This window comes from Sminthopsis crassicaudata, chromosome 1 (genome assembly GCF_048593235.1).
Source record: "Sminthopsis crassicaudata isolate SCR6 chromosome 1, ASM4859323v1, whole genome shotgun sequence".
NCBI lineage: Eukaryota > Metazoa > Chordata > Mammalia > Dasyuromorphia > Dasyuridae > Sminthopsis > Sminthopsis crassicaudata.
This window is the reverse complement of record NC_133617.1, coordinates 511326900-511347178: the sequence shown is the minus strand read 5'-3', so window position 1 is coordinate 511347178 and position 20279 is coordinate 511326900. Positions and strand designations below refer to the sequence as shown.

The 20279-nt window shown below is 38.1% G+C and overlaps 1 protein-coding gene across 1 annotated transcript in view; it reads left to right on the top strand.

Moving 5' to 3' along the window:
- MPRIP (myosin phosphatase Rho interacting protein) overlaps positions 1 to 20279 on the top strand; it is a 213525-nt gene that overhangs the window by 118772 nt on the left and 74474 nt on the right. The window contains 1 exon segment of the mRNA XM_074281598.1: positions 6531 to 6682. Within this exon segment, the coding sequence (XP_074137699.1) occupies positions 6531 to 6682 (152 nt within the window).

Genomic DNA, 20279 nt, shown 5'->3' with positions numbered 1-20279 from the left:
AATCTGTGTGTTAATAATTTCTCAAATACTCTAACTTAATTTTTAACTTTTTAAGTTTCTTAACTTAAATTCTTAATTGACTCATTTCTTAAGACCTCTTCCTCTGTTTCATCATAGCCACACTCAGAAATGGTCATACCACAAGTGTCCCATTTCCATGAACTCTGCATTTTCTTGATCTTACTGTAATCTTTTGCATTCCAGTTTTCCCTATGCTTTAGGATAGCCCTGTTCTTCATTGTCCCTCAGTTTTTCCCCAGGCCCTAGCCTGGTTATATTCACCTCCCTTGTGTTGTGTGCCCATAGCGCACCCTGCCTCGTCAAATGCCAGCCTGGGATTTCTCCTGTTCATGTGCTGCACAAAACCCTGCCGTTCTGTAATGGCCCAATCGTGGCCTCCCAGCTTGCCCACTGGGGGTGGGCAAAACTATGAAAAAAATAAAATTCCAGCCTGAGTGTTCCACTTTATACTTAAAAAGGGGACTAAAAGGGGGTTCTTAGTTGGGTCAGGGCAAACAAGCCAGGGTCTTTGGAAATTCTCTGGGAAAGATCACACTAGCAGTAAGCAGGGGAATTGTCAGAACTACTTCCCTAAAGCAAGGAGAGCACAGGGTTGATGCAAGGAATGGGGTGTAGGAAGGAACCATATATTGGAGTTAGGAGTATTGAGGAGCTTGGACTGTGATCGGGAGGCAGGGTTTGGGGGTTCCCATTCTTAAACGGTTGTCTTATTACCATAATGGTCCAGTTATCAGTGCCAGCATAGGGCTCCTTAATGAGCGTAATGTTTCTCTGATTTTGTCATCCGTGTCAGGGGCTGGCTGCTGCTGACAGACTGAGGGGCTTTTATTAAGGCCTATCTGGCTTCCTCTAGTTTAATACAGTCTCTTGATGTGACTTGAATTAATTTTGGAATCAGTTTTTGGACAAGTGGTTGCTGTGTTCCCTTTTACATTCTTAATTTCTGTTTCTTATTTCCCATTACCTTTTACTGGTTCCTTATACCTACTTACTAATACTAACTTGTGGAGTGGCTGGGAAGATGCAGGACCACAATAAGATAAAATTTCATCCCACATGTTCATTGGGTCCATTACCTATTTATGCTGTCTGATCTTAACAAGACTCTCACTAATGCAAAACAACCCTTCTATCCCTCCCTAATCAATTCATTCCCCCACTCTCTTCAGGGCTGTTCTAAACTTCCTCTCTCTTTGGGTCCCGTGGGATCCCCCCACGCTTCTCAACACTAGCCTTTACAGTTGAGGGTCTCATATTTCACTGGAAAAAAATTTAGGTCATTTACTGAAGCTCCTTCTTTTCATATCGCATCACTCGGACATATTCCCCACACTATCTTCTCCTTCATTTCAGCCCCTGCCTTTTTTCTTTTCTTTTTTTCTCTTTTCTTTTTGCTTCACATACACTACCAATGCCAGCACCTCCAGATTGCCTTAACAGCCATCCACTGATTTCAGAGCGGCCTGGAGAGACTTACATGAACTGATGCTGAGTGAAATGAGCAGAACCAGGAGATCATTGTACGCAGCAACAATAAGACTATATGATCAATTCTGATGGACATGGCTCTCTTTAACAATGACATGAACCAAATCAGTTCCAATTGTCCAGTAATGAAGAGAGCCATTTACACCCAGAGAGAGGCAATCTACTTAATGCTTCTATTTTCTCCAGTTTTTCTTTGTAGCCTTAGCACCTACCACAAAGTCTGGCAAATGGTAGGAACTTAATGTTCATTGAATCAAATTGACTTCTCTTTTTCTCTCTTAATTTCCATGAAAGAATTCTCATTATATTCAGGTTGCCTATGTGTTTCATGCCTGTCTGCCTAGGTTCCCTAGCCCCAGAATTCGTGTATAGCAAGCATGGATTTCCTACCCTCTTCCCTCTTCTTCCTGCCCCCATTTCCAGACTGTCGCTAAAAAATAGTACTATATAGGGAGAGCTAAGGACTGAGAAAGCTGGGGTCTGTAAATACACAAAGCTTATGCTTGGAGGAAGCTGGCTGATGGAGGTGGGGCTACTTGGAAAGCTAACAATAACAATAACAATTTAATCCTGGCTCTCTTTCTGGGATTCTATGAATAGGATGGGTGGGACAAAAATATCTTTCAATCTCTTCAGATTTCCTTCTTTCTCTCCACCTGGTCTGTCTCCTACGACCCTGTTGTATTGGTTAACATATGGTCATGGCAGACTCTCCACGGTCTCCCTTTTATCTTCCAGATGAGGAAACGGAGACCCACAGAGTTTCAGGGCTAGCAATAGAACCCATACCTCTAAATTTACATTCTGTTGCTTTTCCCACTGCATCCATTCTTACTTACATTCTTATTTTCCTGCCTTTAAACACTTTGGAAGGAAAAGACTGCCTGATTCTGATTTCATTAGTTTTGTGGATAGGTTGGAAAAGGTTTAGGGAAAATCCTAGTGGTTTTTGATTTTCTGTTTGGATCTGCCTGTGCAGATTGTTCCTACCTGGACAGCAGACTTTGTTGAAAGGAAGGAAGGAGCCAAGGAGACACAACAGGGGACCTCCTCCACCCTGGCTGGGGCCTTCCTCCTTTGGCCTGTGAAATAGGGAGGAGTACTTTCTGAAGGTCCAAATAGTGGGGTGCTCCAGGGAGGGGCAGGCAGGAGGCCAGGGTATATCATGGATTTTCCAGATTATTGGGACTTCCTGTCCTCTTCCCCTGGGCTTGAGCTGTGGCATTGTTTCAACCTGGATGTATAAAGGGGGTTTCCGATTTCTTTCCTTTTCTTGGTGCTCCACAGTGGAAAATCAGAAATGATGGCCACAGGAAGAACTTTCCCTGCAGGCTATGTTCCCTACCTGATATTCCAAAGCAGAGCTAGCTCTAGATTTAAGCTCTGAGGATCTAATGCAAGTCCTTTATCTCATTACTTCATTTTTACCTCCCCCCCCCCCCTTTTCTGTTCCTTTCTCTCCCAGGCTTTGAGGCTTCCTTTAAAATTGAAGGTGATCTCTAGGGTACTACCACCACTGAATCTACTATAGTCATATAATGTTAATGTTTTTTTCCATTAGGAATAGAAAATGTTAAGCATGATAGGAGAGAAATAGGGGTTTTCAGGTCAGAGGACTTAAGGGTCCAATTTGTTGGTCTTATGCCTTTTTGAGTCTCAATGTGATCATATGAAAAATAGTAAGGATACCTGTCCTGCCTATATCACAGGCTTGTTGTGAGAATAAAATGAGAACTTATGTGTAAAGCTCTTAATAAAACAAAGTATTCTTTAAATGTAATAGTTACTGTTAATCGTGGTGATGGTACTAGAATTATTGTTAGTGCCCTGGGAAGTTTGAATACTGATCCTTATTCCTGTTTCTGATAGCAGCTTTTACCGATTAGAAATTATTTTTCTCTCTTTTGATCATAGGAATTTCTTTTCTCTTCTTCCTCCTTTGTATTATGTTGTCCTGTGTTTCCCCTTGGAAAGATTTTGCAGGCTAGGGACTGCTTTGGTTAATCTTTATGTCTCTTTTAGCACCTAGAGTGATTTTTGTCTAAGACTGTTTATTTAATTTTAATTTTTTAGCTTTCCATATTCAATTTCTTAGCATAAGACATTATTATTGTAATATTTGAAAAACCATTAGCCTAAAAAGAGCTCAATTTTCATAATATTCAGAAGATACAGAAGTACAATCCTTATGATACTGTTCCTTTCTTAGACTTGGTAGTAGGTCGGGGTTGCAGGGAAAGGTTTCTGGGGTCAGGAAGACTTGACCTGGATTCTCAGACCCTATTATATAAGCTGTGAGACTCTCACTTAAATTTGCTTTACTTTAGTGTCCTCTTCTGAAAAATGTAGATAAACACTTACCCTAAAGATTTGTGGTTGTTGTTGTAAGGGATTAAATAATAACTCTCTCTCTCTCTGTCTTTCTTTCTTTCTCTGTCTTCCCCGCTCCTCTTTAATTCATCCCCATAATTTTCTTTTGGTTTGTTTTTTTTGTTTTCCAAAATGATAACTACATTCCTTTGCTCATGAAACCAAATTAAGAACAAATTCTGCTTCAGAGACCTGGGCAACCTGACTCTCCTTTACCACTACATTCTTATTTGCACATTACTTTCCTTCACATATTGGTGCAGCCAATAAATGTGCCAGATACTAGAAAAACTCTGGAAATGTTACCCCAAAAGGGTAAAAATCTCCCCCCTCTCAAGGAATCATAATCCCAAGGGGAGACAATATTGTAAATAATTAGACAACATACACACAAGATAAAGTGGAGCTGATCACAGAGAGAAAGCCATTGGTATTACAGAGTTCTGGGAAAGCTTCTTGTAGAAGATGATGTCTCCTAGAAGAACTTCAAGGAGACCAGAGTAACTTGATTAAAGAGTATGTAGCGGGGGAAGAAAGGTGCAAAAAGCTGGAAAGGTAGAAAGGGATTCATATCCAGGAAAGAGAAAAGTAAGGTCCAGAAATCACAGAATTCCAGGAGTTGGGATTATTCCTACAAGGTTTATCCTTCAACTTACAGGAAGATTTCCTATATTCAGCCGTCCTAGAGTTATTTAATGAGTTGAAGATACTAAACCAGTACATTTGAGAATTAAAGTCCAGTTCTTAAAAGTTGTTCATGATTGTTGTGTCGCTGAAACCAATAATAATAAAAAGTATTCCAAAGAATGAAATTTCTTCTCCTTCAAGAATCACCCATTCTGGTGTTTTATAGCCTTCACTGTTTGGAAGAATTTTTTGGTGGAGTGGGGATGAGGGGTAGTATCTAAAAGTAATTATAACAGGTCATTGGAAGGCTCTGTGGAAGATATCTTGGAGCCCCTGGGAGACAATTTCCTGTGCTGTCCCTAAATGTGTCTTAATAGAAGCTTAGGTCCATTTTGGTTCTGTGACCTGTGGTCAAGGCTGTGGTCTCTCCTTTTTCTGTCTCCCTGGCCTCTACTCTGACTCTAAAAATAATTCTGCTATTTAAAAACCATCTCCAGAGCATTGTTTTCTTACTTTCTTGAACTAGTTGGCTCTTCTGAGTCTGGGAGCCTTGCCTGCCTAATCCTAATTTTCCAGTGTTCTGCCTAATTGGTCTCTACCTTCCTGTCTCCCCTGGGGCATTATCTTCCAGCTAGGAAACTGAAGGGGAAAGAGCCAGGTTCTGATTCTTTTTCAGGTGAAGCAAGGTGATTTCTATTTCTTGCCACTTGAGAATAGAAGAAATGGGATAAGGAGAGCCACAGGGGACTTGATAACTAAGCTGCCTAAATTCAGTACTTTTCTCTCTTAATATAGACTGTGTGGTTGCTAAACTCTTACAGCTCTGGAGTAAGACGTGATTAACGCAGATCCAATGAATTGGATAGTTGAAAGTAATTTGATATCAGCAATTTAAAAAAAATAGAGGCTCTATGTATACCAAAAATTTTATAGCAGTGCTTTTTGTAGTAAAAAGGAACTGCAGACAGAGCTAATGCCCATCAGTTGTGGAATGGGTAAACCATTGAATGTAATGGATTATTATTGTACTAGAAATGATGAATATGATAAATACAGGGAATTATAGAGAAACTTATGTGAACTGATGCAAAAGTTAAGTAGTTGGAACCAGGAAAACACCATCACACAAAGGTGACAACAAAATAAATTAAAAAACAACAACAAATAGGACGGTGTGAAATTGTAAAGATTAATGGACTTTAAAGAAGAGCTTTGAAAGGGTAACCCTTTCTTTCTTTGTGGAGATGGGTGACCATGCATAGAATGTCAGACATTTTCAATGTGTTGCTCATTGAATTTTTTGATTCTATTTCCATGTGTTGCTCATAGAACTTTTTGTTCTATTTCATTAAAGAATAACTCTCTGGGCAGCTAGATAGAACACTGGCCTTGTAGTCAGGAGTTCAAATGTGACCTCAGACACTTAAACACGTACTAGCTGTGTGAACCTGGACAAGTCACTTAGCCACAAATTTGCCTTGCCCCTCCACCCCCTTTTCCCAAAAATACTCTTTGAAAAGAGAAGAGAGGAGGTTACATTGAAGCTTGGAAAATGATATTTTAAAATGGTATAAAAATGAAAGTTAACAGTAAAATTTTCTTTTATTCAATAATATTTATTTTTCTAATTACATGTAAAATAGTTTTCTACATTCATTTTTGTAAGATTTTGAATTCCATATTTTTTTCTCCTTCCTTCCCTTATCTTCCCCCCTTCCCAAGACAGAAGCAATCCGATATAGGTTATATACACTCTTTTTAAACATTTCCATATTAGTCATGCTGTGAAAGAAAACTCAGAACAAAAGGGAAAAACCACAAGAAAGAAAAAGCAAACTAAAAAAAAAGATGAAAATAGCATGCCTTGAACTGCATTCAGTCTCCCTAAGTTCTCTCTTTGGATGCAGAAGACATAAAATTTAATTTTAAAAGAAAAGTAAGATTGTGACTTGTATTTGTTGCCTTATCATGTAGCCTCGACTTCTTCCTGTGAATAATTCTTTCTGCTTTTCTGTCCCTTGTAGCCTACAACCCTTCCTCAGGGCACCATCAACATGAACCAGTGCACAGATGTGGTAGATGGAGAGAGCCGAACAGGCCAGAAGTTCTCCTTGTGTATTCTGACACCCGAAAAGGAGCACTTTATCCGGGCAGAGAACAAAGAGATCATCAGTGGGTAAGTGTTGCCCGAGATGAGGAAAGGGCTCCTGGCAATGCAGCTTTGCCTAGCTGCCCGAGGGAACCTGGCTGGGTCCCCTGCATGGGTACAAACGTTCTGACTCTATCAAGCATGGAGGATCAGGTACAGTTGGGCATTAACTATTAAAGATTACCCGTCTGGCTCACCTACCTAAGTCCTGAGGTGGAAGTCTACTATAAATAGGACCCCAAGTTCTTCTCACTTGTTGACTGTGGAGAAGCTTATGAGTTGTGAATGAGGAGGAACACAGAGCATTTCTGGGGTCCCCAGATATCTCTATCCCTCGAGGCTGTTAAATGCCCAGGAAATTTAATGATGATTATAATGAAGGTGATGATTTGTCCAGACCTTGTGGGAACTTCCACAGTGGAAACTCCCTATTCCAAAGTATATTGACCCTGACTCGGCAACTGCAGGTTGCCTGAGGGCCTGGGAGGTTAAATGGTGGCTGCCCAGTTGGTATGTGCCAAGGGGCAGGGCTTGAGACATGATTATTTTGACCCTGTACTTATTATGCCAGACTGTCCTCCCCCCTCCCTGTTTCTTTCCCTTTTTTTCCTCTCATTTCTCTCTATTAAGTCATGCTTCCTCTAATATACAATGAATGTATTTATGATAAGTAACATCTATCTAAAACCATCAGCAAACATTACATGTAATAGGGATAATTTAGAAGCATTCCCAATTTGATTAGGGCAGAACAAGGTTGCCCATTATCAGCACTATTATTCAATATTGTATTAGAAATATTAGCTTTAGCAATAAGAGAAGAAAAAGAAATTGAAGGAATTAGAGTAGATAATGAAGAAACAGAACTATCACTTTTTGCAGATGAAATGATGGGACATTTAAAGAATCCTGGAAAATCAACTAAAAAACTACCAGAAGCAATGAATAACTTTCACAAAATTGCAGGATATAAAATAAATCCATATAAATCATCGGCATTTCTATATGCTACCAACAAAGCCCAGCAGTAAGAGATAGGAAAATCCCATTTAAAATAACTATAGACAACAATTCATAACTATAGTATTTACAACAGAGTTTTTTAAGGTTATTTACAAAGGACTTTACATCTTTCTTGATTTTTAACTCATAACTTTTGGGAAAGACGGTGAGAGAGATAATTATCTCCGTATTACAGATGAAGAAAAACAAAGTTTAACGAAGTTGACTTGCCTTTTATTCAGCATTAAGCAGTTATTGGACTCTTAGTAAGCTACTGTGTTAGATCTAGAGACATAAAGACGCAGAAGCCATCTGCCCTTTCATGAGATAGATCAGTGATTTAGGAAACAATAAGGGGAGAGATTACTCTACATTGGGGTAGTTCAGACCCTTTGGAAGGAGTTAAAACTAGACCTTGGTTTTGAAGTTGACTTGACCTGATCAGAGAAGGTAAGGTAGGGTATCTACAAGGTATTGTGATTTTTTTAATGTGGCATCTAAGCTCTAGTTCCTTGAGGAGGATGGGGAGTGTTTTATACATATAGCACCCCTTTGGGGAACTACCCTTGACAACACCCCAAGAGTGGGGGTGCAAATTGGGAACCAAGTTTTTCCCTGCTAGTGTTTCCAGAGTTCTGATAATCTTAGGGTTAGCTTCCTGAGCCTCCATTGGCCTAGAGGGGAGTGTGGAAACATTTCCAGCTTAGATGAATTCAGTATGCATTTATTGAGTGCCTGTGATGAGCCAGGGGCTTCTGCAAGGATATATGTATAAATATGTATATGGAGCAGCTATACAGAATTATCTGTATATAATAAGTTCCTTAGGCTCTCAGAGTAAATAAGCTAATGGCAGTTAGTGTGGGGAAACTTCATGGGCGAGGTGATTGTGGAAGTCAGGGAGGGAAAGGGAGAGACTTTGGTGGAGAAATGATGAGAATGAAGGTCAGAGGACATCTTCTTACCCCATCGTCACATATTGGGTCACTTCTGATCTTGACTGTACAATCTGAGGCCTAGTTTCTTTAGTGATTTTTATGCATAATACAATCCACCTAACTCATAGCCTTGAAATTTTGGAATAAAAACCTGTCGGAGCTGATTGAGGAAGAAATAGTAGGATGTACTACTCTGTTTTATTTTTAATTCGGTTCTCTTCAGTCCTCTGAGATGAGAAGTGCTGCTCTCTGGGCCCATGTTCTTGCCCAAACTCGACTTCTCAAAGTCCAGTTTCAGGATATGAAAGCTAAAAAGCTAATTGAAAGCCTTTAACTTATTTTAAAGTAAGAGCTGAAAGGGACTTAGAAATCATCTAATTAAACACCCTCATTTTATTTTACTATATTCCTTATTAATGCATTTTATTTTTATAAGTCACTTCCCAATAATTCCCCTAATAGTATCCTCCTTCATAAAATCAAAACAAAAAAGTTAAGCAAAATGAACCAACATAGTAATCTCAACCAATAGAGAGTATGTATCCTTTCACATCCATTATTCAACATTTTTCTTCTAAGAGCAGGAAGTGTCTTCTGGTATCATTTCTTTTTGCAACTAGATTGCAGACTGTCTAGAATATTTAAAATTGAAAATACTTTGTGATCTTTGTGACTCATTTACCCTCTGTTTACCTTAGCTTTCTCATCTGCAAAATAGGGCAATAATAGCATTTACCTCCCAGAATTGTTGAAAGGATAAAATAAAATAATAATTATGAAATGCTTAGCATTACACCTAGTCTATGAGCTAAGAGCTTTATAAGTGTTGGCTATTATTAATTTTAGAAAGACTGTACAATAATTGGAGAGCACTGGAATTGGAATGGAAAAACCCTAGGTTTCAGCTTCAGATTCTACCCTTGACTTGTTAGGTAATTTTAGCCAAGTCACTCCATTCCTTCCAAGGTTGTGGAAAGGATTGTAGCAAGTCCATGGGCTAAAAGCTTCGTAAATGTTATTCATTTTAGAAGTTGATAAGGGCACTGGAATGGGAATAAAAAAGTCTAGATTTCAACCTCAGATTCTACCTTTGATTTGTTAGTGATCTTAGCCAAGGCACTCCACTTCTGAGCTTCTATTATCATATGTAAAATGGGGAATAATACACACAGTAGTACCCCTGTCCCTTACTGAGGACCAGCTCACACTTGGTACAGTCTGTAGTTCAACGTTTTTTTAGAAGTTTAAAAAAGATGTTATTAATATAGTAAAATATTCATTTTGCATATGAGGAAATTGGAGGTGGGAAAAGTTAAGTGATTTGATCTAAATCTCATATCTTGGTCAGTGAACATTTATTAAGTTCCCACTGTGTGCCAGGCACTATGCTAAGAAACACTGGGGACACAAAGAAAGGTAAAAGAGGGGACCTGTCCTCAAGGAACTCAATGTAATATAACATGCAGATGACTCTGTACCAAGAGCTACATGCAGGAGAAATTGGAGAAAACCAACAGAGAGAGGTACTCTCATTGTGTGGGAATCAGAAAGGCTTCCTAGCTTGGAGGAAGCCAGGTGAGATGAGGAGGGACAGAGTTCCATTATCAGGCCCAAGAAATTAACCAGGGTCCTCGCAAGCCCATATCCAATCAACATATATATATATGTGTGTGTGTGTGTGTGTGTGTGTGTGTGTGTGTGTGTGTGTGTGTGTGTGTTAGAGAGAGAGAGAGAGAGAGAGAGAGAGAGAGAGAGAGAGAGAGAGAGAGAGAGAGAGAGAGTGTGTGTGTGTGTGTGTGTGTGTGTATAATTATATATGGGGTCCCTTCATCATTTTACAGATGTTGAAATTTAGGTCTAGAAAAGAAGTGACATATCTATGGTCACATAGCTGGTACATGGCAAAATCTTGAGCCTACAATGTTCTCTTCTGGCAATGACATTTATTCTTTTTTTCTGCCACTTGATAGTTTTTCATTTTTTCTAATTACATGTAAATATAGTTTTCAGCATTCTCTTATTATTAGATTTTGAGTTCCAATTTTTTTCCCCTCCACTTCCCAAGAAGACAGGCAATTACACATGTACAATCATATTAACCATATTCCCACATTAGTCATGTTGTGAAAAAAGAATCAGAACAAATGGGAAAAACCATAAGAAAGAAAGAAAAAAAGTGCTTCAGGATGCTTCAATCTGCATTCAGATTTCATAGTTCTTTCTATGGATGTGGATGGCATTTTTCCATAATGAGTGTTTTAGAGTTGTCTTAGATCATTGTATTACAGAGAGAAGCTAAGCACATCAAAGTTGATCATTGCACATACATTTATGGTTTTAAGATGCTTTTATGTGCATTAATATATTTGAATCTCCTAACATCTGTGTGAGAGAAGATGATAGAAGTTGGTATAATTATTCCCACTTTATAGATTCAGAAATTCAGTTACCTCAATCTTCAATGTGATTTGGTCTTCAGAGTTCACTTTTCCTTTCCCTGTAGTATCTCAGGGATTTGAGTGCTATTTCATGCAAAGGGATGGAGGGAATCTTGGGAATTTAGAAAGAAAAAGTAGACAAGGTCAAGCACCTTTGTATTTTGAGGATTTCTTCAGTGACATGTCTGAATTTACTGACTGATAATAGATGAATGATAAATTTTTAATATTTAAATCCTACCAGAATTTGTGCTCATTCCTTTAGCAGATAGCTCAGCTCTTCCTGATTAACAAATAGGATGTTCCCAAGATGGGTCTTTGGAGGGGCTTCCTTCTTCCCCTTTGCCTGCCTTTTTTTGTTGTTGTTGTTGCTGTTGGGTGTCATAAATGGGAAGTTGAGTATGGGCTAGGGACAGCCCAACAGGTTCAGCAGGTATAGCAGCATCCAGGGCCCAGGAACTCTGCCAGATGTGGGGTCCAAGTCTCACAAGCCTGTCCTGGGCTTCTGATTCATGAAGTCATTGCCCTCCCTTTTACCAGGCTTCTTTGCTGATTTTTGTTATTTTCTCTTCCCTCCTGGGACCTTGTGGAGAGTTGAGCTCTCTTGTCTTTGGGTACGGGTAGTTGATTCATACCACGCTTTGACTCAATAGAATAGTCTGTATTCTGAATATGATTTGTTGGGCCTACTTTAATGAAAACAATTGAATTTTATATGCTTCTGATTGGAAAGATCCTGAGTTTTAGGAATAATATCAGAGGAAGTAAGTATTATGAATATTTTTTTAAACTATTTTAATAAGGTGGGAATAATTTGTCCTCAAATGGAGTAGGGATAAATGATGTCCAAGATCACAGAATCATAGAATCTGAGGGTTGGATGGCATCTCAACAACCAATCTAGTCCAATCAGTCTACATAAGGAATCCCTGCTTGTACCCCCAAATGAGTCATCCTGCTCTGCTTGAGACCTCTGAGGAAGGAGCCCCCACTTCCAGAGGCACATCTGGATCCACATCTGGACAGCTTGAAACTTCAGGACTGCTTTCTGACGTTCAGCTGAAAGTGGCCTCTTTGCAGTTCCTACTCTTTGCTCCTGATTCTGCCTTGTGGAGCCAGAATGAGTTTAATCCCTCTTACCCCTGAACGCCTCCAAATACCAAGTACAACTATTATATCCCTCTTTTCTCTTCCAGACCTACTTAGCAGTTTTCCTCCTGGCTAAACATGCCAGGTTTCTTCAGTGAGTCCTTATATGTCACAGACTCACAGCCTTCATCATTTTACCGGTCTCCTGTAGACACTCCGATCTATTGTCCTTAAACTGTGGTGGCCAGAACTAAGGCCAGGACTCCAGAGGAGGTCTGACAAGAGCAGAGTATGGTGAGACCTCCCTTTCTAGCCCTAAAATTCTGTAGCTTCTTTTATCCCATTTAGAAGGAACTATAACTTGGTGTTTTAAATTTAGGGTACAGAAACTATCACATGATTGCTTCCTTTCTCTATACTTCATTCTACCCTTCTGTTAAATGGTCTGGAATAGGGATCAGTTGGTCATGTATTCTAACACGGAAATCAAGTCAGACGGTCAGTTCACTGAAGCTGGTCCTTCATCCGTGTATTCAATAACTCATTCTGAAATATTTGACCACCTGCTTTGTGTTCCTTTTCCTTTCCACTTAGTGCCCGTCCTCTTAATCCTTTTTTACCCTTATATTTTCTCTTTTGTGTCCATGTAAAATAACAGCATTCGGTCTGAACCTAGGGTTGGTGTTTCTGTCACTTGTGTCTTCAGGCTCCTTAGGTAGAAGAGACCACAGTAGTCTGGGATTTAAATCCTTCCATTGCCTTTGACGTTTTCTGCATTTGTAATTTCATCTTGGAATAGCCCCTTTAACTGAAAAGTGAATTTTGTCCCTAGTTCTCTGAGAGGTGAGTTTGAGGGAACATGGAGTCAGAGAAGTAAACCTCATGATGGAAATCTCAGCCATGATAGCAGGTACATTTTAGTGTATTTTACATTTCATTATGTTTAATCTCACTTTAAGCCAAATACTATCAAGAGTCTAACTACCTCCCATGAAATCATAGATTTTGAGTTGAAAAGATTCTTAAGAAATTATCTAAATCCTCTGATTTCAAGAAGCCGTTCTGAGAAGAGGTTCCTTGGTATTGTGAATAGTTCAAAGCTTAGGACCCCCCCCACACATCCTACCACTATCTTTCCCCTTCTTCCCCCTCCAAGAGACTGCCCAAATTTTAGAATTGGGCATTATTTCTCATGGGGAAGATCAAAGGATAATTTCCTCTGTTTTGCGTTTGCCATCCTTCCTCATCTCTTAACTGGTGGACTGGGGGTGCTCAGACACCACATTGGTATTTTCCTAAATAAGATTGTGCTACAAGTTCTTTCCACTCCCTGCTGTAAAAGAACTGATCATCGGAATCCATTTTGATCATGTGCAGCTAGTGTTGGTCCACCTGGCCAGCCACCCTCCCTGCCAACTTCCCTCCCCACTTTGCTCTTACTGGGTTTACTCTTTTATGATTATTAATGCATTTGGATAGTGTTACTTGTCTTTTGTGAGAACAACAGTCAAAGGGCTTTGGCAGATTGTTTTCTCTAGTAATCCAATCATCCCCTGGACACCCAGCTGCAGTGTTGACAATAACAAAAAGAAAATGAGATGGCATTAAGGTCTACTTAAGTACATGCTTTCTGCCAGGGCTCCATTCCCTAGGAATATTACCCTGTTCATCTAAAATTTTCCTCTTGTTCTCTCTTTGGGGTTCTTACAGAAAGACAGAATCCAGAAGCTTGCCTCCTAGAGGGATTTTCACATTTCTGCCCCAGGGAGAGAAACTCCTTTCAGTCAAGGAAATGAGAGCAGGAATGTTTGGAAGCTGGTTGGAATCAGTGGGATGTAGATATCATTGATTTGGGAAAATCCGTAGTGACCCAGGATGGCATGAGTAATTGATGCACACAGAATTTAAAAGCCTCATTTTATCCAGCAGGCTCAACCTCTTTCACTTCTTGGCTATTAGATTTGACAGTCTCTTGATTGAATGGAGTATAGGTTCATTTCTACTTTTGCTCCCTCCCTATCTCATCCCCTCCCCCTAAAAAAAGTGAACTAGAAATGAGAATCAGGAGATCTTTATTCTAGCATTAGTTTTGATACTAACAAACTATGTGATCCTGAGAAATATCCTCTCTAGACCGTAAAAATGAAAAGAATGGACTAAATCTAAAGGGTCCTTTCAGCTCTGTCTCCGAGTTGTATGTAGATCTTTAAATCGCATTCTCTCCTTCACATCTCTGCCTCTACAGCAAGGATTCCCCTCAACAACCTAGCTCCATGGATAGATTTCAAGGGGCCTGACGGGAAGTTGAATTGGAGAAAGAAAAGAAAGATCTTTATTTTTAGTAAACTTAATTTTTGAGCCACCATGCATTTCATATTAAATCATGACAGTCCACTTCTTTTGGAGGGACTTGATATGAGCTGGGCAGAAGGTGAGCACTAAGAAGTAGTAGTATGGGGGACTCTAGAGGCTTCCCCACAGGGGAATTGAGAGAATTATCTCTCGTCAAATTTAGAAGATCGAAGACGACTTGTCCAGTTTTCTGGTTCCTGAGTATATGCAGGGATTGGTAGGCCCTTTGTGGAACATCAGTATTTGGTCCTTGAGCTCATGGTCACTGATTTTTCTGCCAATATAGCAAGCGCTGAATTTGGAACCAAGGAATCTAGGAACAAATTTTGTCTCTGTGCCTCCCTTCCTGTGCCAGGTGAGCAAGATACTTAACCTATGTAGACTTCGGTTTCTATGTTTGTGAAAGGAGGTGTTTGACTTAGAATGGATTCTATCATTTTGTTCCTGGAATTAAAAAAAAAAAAAAGCTTTAAGAGAAATATGGCCTTCTATCCTTCTGAAGGAGGGAACCCACAGGAAAACTTAGAGGTTGCATAAAATGTCTTTTTTTCCCATAAATGTTTTTCTCTTATTTCCTTTGCGTTGGGGTTCAATTCCAGAAAAGAAACCAGAAAGTGCTAGTCCCATGCTGACTCACTGAATAGTCATTATTTGGTAGGTAGATGGCCCTAGAAGAAATGAGTAGGAATTAATAGGGATGTAGATTTTTGTTCAATATAAAGAAAAACATAATTGGAGGTTCTAATGGAAAGCTCACTGACCAGGAAAGTGCCCCTATAACTTAATAACTATGTGATCACCTTTAGGGCTCTCAAATTATCCCCTTGTCTGTAAAAGGAATAAAATAATAACCAGTAGCACTCACTTCACAAGCCTATTAGGAGGATTAAATGAGACCATAAAACACGCTTTGCAACTCTTAAGGTGGTGTATGTCAACTGTTATTTCTTCATCATCTATTAAAACCTTCCAAAAATGGAATCAGCTACTCTTAAGTCAATTGCTGGTGGAGGCTGAAGACCACTTAAGAAGATCACGACAACAAGGATGTTGTCGATAAGATTGCCGATTCACCCAATTTTGGACCCAATGCCCCTGAGATGCCGTCTCACTCTTACATTTTTTATATTTTATATTATTATTTATATATTATATATTTTGCATATATAACATATACATATTACATTATTTATATATTATAGTTTGCATATATATATATATATATATATATATATATATAGTATTATTTATATAATTATATAACTCCACAAACCATTTGTTAGGCATCTGCTTTTTGCCAAACACTGCGGGAGATTCAGAGATAATTAAGATACGGATTTGGATGCTTGGCGTTGTACGTGTCTGGGATGGGACAAGTTGTTCTGAAAGCTGCCTCTGCTCGGACTTGCTAGCTGTTCCTTGGGTATCGAGTGACCCTGCCTAAGGGCTCACATTTAAGCCTCAAGAAATGTGCCTTATTTCCAGTGCTGGGTCCTTATCCCTCTCTGACTTTTTAAAGAGCCTTGGCTTCAAGACCTGGGTCTCCAGAGGCCCTGCTCTTCAGCATGGGATGGGAAGCTTCTTCCTGCCTGGGCCAAGGGGCCTTGCCCTTCCCCTCACAGGCCTTTTTCCCTGGCTTTGGGCCAGGGTCAACTCTGCTCTCAAATCTTCTTTTAAATAAACTCTCAACTCCATTACTCAGTAAGTCTACTTCCTGCCAAAGGAACCAACAGCCGGGGCTTCTGTTCTCAGGACAGAATGGGATCCTGGCTCCAGGGAGGGAGACAAGAAAATGCCTTCTATTTCCTTATTCATACTGTTCAGCTCTTTGATCTCAGCTGGTTGGGAGAAGTCCAGGCTAGGCCCTGTTCCAGGATCAGAGGAAGTAGGAGAATGGTTTCCCTTGAGGACAAAGTGGTTAACTAGAAACTATTTATTTATTCATTTATTATCTATAGTTCTTCTTTAGCAGAGCATCTTCTCAGTGCTTCATCTACACTGGCCAATCTGAGAAGTCCTTACTATGTAATTATTATTATTATTATTATTATTTTTTTTTTTTGGCAAGGCAATTGGGGTTAAGTGACTTACCTAGAATCACACAGCCAGGGCATGTTAAGTGTTTAAGGCAGAATTTGAACTCGGGTCCTCCTGATTTCATGGCCAGTACTCTATCCAGTGATTTCTCTTTGTACAGAGAGGCAAAAATGATAGAGTAAATAGAGAGCCCCTCTTGAAACTAGGGAGACCTAGGTTGAACTCTCACCTCTAATACATGACTGTGGCCTGTGAGGCAGTCATTTAATCTCTTAGTGGTCTAGGGAAGTTTTTATTTCTAATAATAGCTTTTTATTTTCAAAATACTTGCAAAGATAGTTTTCAGCATTCATCCTTGCAAATTCTTGTATTCCAAATTTTTCCTCCTCCCTTCTCCCTTTCCCCTCTCCTAGACAGCAAGTAATCCAATATAAGTTAAACATGTGCAATTCTTCTAAACATATTTCCATATTCATCATGCTGCACAAGAAAAATCAGATTAAAAAAAGGAAAAAAATGAGAGAAAAAAGCAAGCAAACAACCTCCCCCCCTCCCCCCAAAAGGTGAAAAATACTATGTTGTGATCCAAATTCACTCCCTCCTCTTTCTGGATGCAGATGGCTCTCTCCATCACAAGTCTATTGGAATTGGCCTGAATCACCTCATTGTTGAAGAGTCTAGTTCATTAGAGATGATCATCACATAATCTTGCTGTTGTAGTGTACAATGTTCTGTTGGTTCTATTATCAATTCATGGAAGTCTCTGTAGGACTTTCTGAAATCCTCCTGCTGACTGTATCTTATAGAGCATTACTGTTCCATTAGATTTATGTACGATAACTTATTCTGCCATTCCCCAACTAATGGGCATCCACTCGGTTTTCAATTCCTTGCCACTACAAAAAAAAAAAAAAAAATTCCTTGTTGCTTTATAATATACTTTAGGACTGGTACAGCTGGTCCACTTTCATTTGCTTTTTTTTTTTTTTTTTTTTTTTCATTAATTCCCTTAAAAATCGTGACCTTTTGTTCTTCCAGATGAATTTTGTTATTTTTTTCTAGCTCTATAAAGTAATTTCTTGGCAGTTTGATTGGTATGGCACTTATTAAGTACATTAATTTCTGTAGTATTGTCATTTTTATTATATTAGCTTAGCCTACCCGTGAGCACTTGATATTCTTCCAGTTATTTAGATCTAACTATATTTGTTTGGAAAGTATTTTGTAATCTGTGTTCATAATAGTTGTTGGCTTTGCCTTGGCAGGTAGACTCTCAAATAGTATATATTATTTACAGTAATTTTAAAAGGAATTTCTCTATCTTTTACTGCTGGACTTTTTTGATAACCTATAGAAATGCTTATGATTTATGTAGATGTATTTTGTATCCTGCAACTTTGCTAAACTTGTTGTTTCTAGTAGTTTTTTAGCTGATTCTCCAGGATTCTTTAAGTATACCATCATATCATCTGCAAAGAGGGATAATTTTATTTTCTCATTACCTACTCTAATTCCTTAAATTTCTTTTTCTTCTCTTATTACTAAAGCTAACATGTATAATAAATACAATTTAAAAAAATAATGGTAATAGTGAGCAATCTTGTTTCACCCTCCATCTTACTGGCAATGCTTCTAGTTTACCTCTATTGTGTGTGTATGTGTATGTGTGTGTGTGTATATATACACACATATAATTCTTGCTGATGGTTTCAAGTAGATGCTACTTATCATTTTAAGGAAATTAAGGAAAATTTCATTTATTCCCATGCTCTCTAGTGTTTTTAATAGGAATGAGTGTTAGATTTTTTCAAATGCCTTTTCTGTATCTGTTGAAATAATCATATGATTTGTTCCTTTGATTATTGATATAGTCAGTTATGCTAATAGTTTTCCTAAATATTGAACCAGCCCTGCATTCCTGGTATAAATCCTAATTGTTCATGGTATATTATCCTGGTGATAAGTTGCTGTAATTTCTTTGCTAATACTTTATTTAAGATTTTTGCATAAATATCCATTAGGGAAATTGGTCTGTAATTGTCTTTCTCTGATTTGACTTATCTGATTTAGGTATCAATACCATGTCTGTGTCATAAAACTCCTTCCTCTATTTTCCCAATTGTTTGGTAGAATTCACTTGTAAATCCATCTGATCCTTGAGATTGTTTCTTACGAAGTTCATTAATAACTTTTTCAATTTATTTTTTCAAAAATGGGCCTATTTAAGTAATTTATTTCCTCCTTTGTTAATCTGGACAATCTATATTTTTCTAAGTATTCATCCATTTCACTTAGAGTATCAGATTTATTGGCATGCAGTTGAGCAAAATTGCTCCTAGTTATTGCTTTAATTTCCTTTTCATTGCTAAGTTCACCCTTTTTATTTTTGACACTGGGAATTTGATTTTCTTCTTTCTTTTTCTAATCAAATTAACTAAAGTTTTATCTGTTTTGTTGTTGTTGTTTTCCATAAAACTGACTCTTACTTAGTTTTGTTCATTAGTTCAATAGTTTTCTTTCAATTTCATTAATCTTTTATTTTCAGAATTTCAGATTTTTAATTTGTTCTTTTTCTAGATTTTTTTAAGTTGCATGCCCAATTCATTGATCTTCCCTTTCTCCATAAGCATGTAGAGATATAAAATTTCCCCTAAGAACTGCTCTAGCTACATCCCATAAATTTGTCTCATTATTACCATTCTCTTGGATGAAATTATTGGTTGTTTCTATGTTTTATTGTTTTACCCACTCATTCTTTAGGATTAGATTATTTAGTTTCCAATTAATTTTTGGTCTATTTTTCTCTATTTTCTAATATTTGGTCTATTTCTAAATTTTGGTCTATTTTCCCTTTATTACATGTAATTTTTGTTGCATCATGATCTGAAAAGGATATATTTACTATTTCTTCCTTTCTACATTTGATTTTGTGATTTTTATACCCTAAAACATGGTCAGTACCACCAAGAAAAAATTCCTTTCTGTCTCCATTCGATTTTTTTCCCAAAAGTCTATCATACCTAACTGATCTAACATTCTATTTACCTCCTTAACTTTTTTCTTGTTTATTTTATGGTTCAAGTTATCTAGTTCTGATAGAGTTAGGTTGAGATGCCCCATTAGGACAGTTTTGCTATTTCTTTTTACAGTTGTAATTTCTTAACTTCTCCTCTAGGAATTTGAATGCTATATCACCTGGTACTTATATGTTTAGTATTGATATTTCTTCATTATCTGTAGTACCCCTTAGCAAAATATAGTTACATTTGTTTCCTTTTTTTTTTGTTTGTTTGTTTGTTTTTTTGTTCTTTGTATCTGTATCTAGCACAGTACCTTGTATTTTAGTAGATGATTAATAAATAGATGTGTGAATTAAGAATTTAAGAAAACTGATGAATAAAGTTAAATTGATTAAAAAAAAAAAAAGGTAGGTAAAGAATAGACTACATCACTCCCAAAAAGTCCTTTCCAATTCATTCATTCTATCTTCTCTGACTGGTAGAGATGGAGCAACCTTGAATCCATTAGGATATTTATTGGGGCACTCCTCTTGGATTCCTTGAGTCAGATCTGAAGTGTTCTCTACATGTTAGTACTTTTCTGTCTTTCAAGATGATGAAGTTGACCCCTGATACACCAAGGATTTTCTCTCTCTTGGGAAAGCAGCTTGAGGATGGCCCTAAATGGCTCCAAATGCTGCTATAGTCCTGTGTAGTTGCCAAGTCCTAGCTAGGAGGGAATTTTTATGCTTGTATAAGCCCCTGGAAT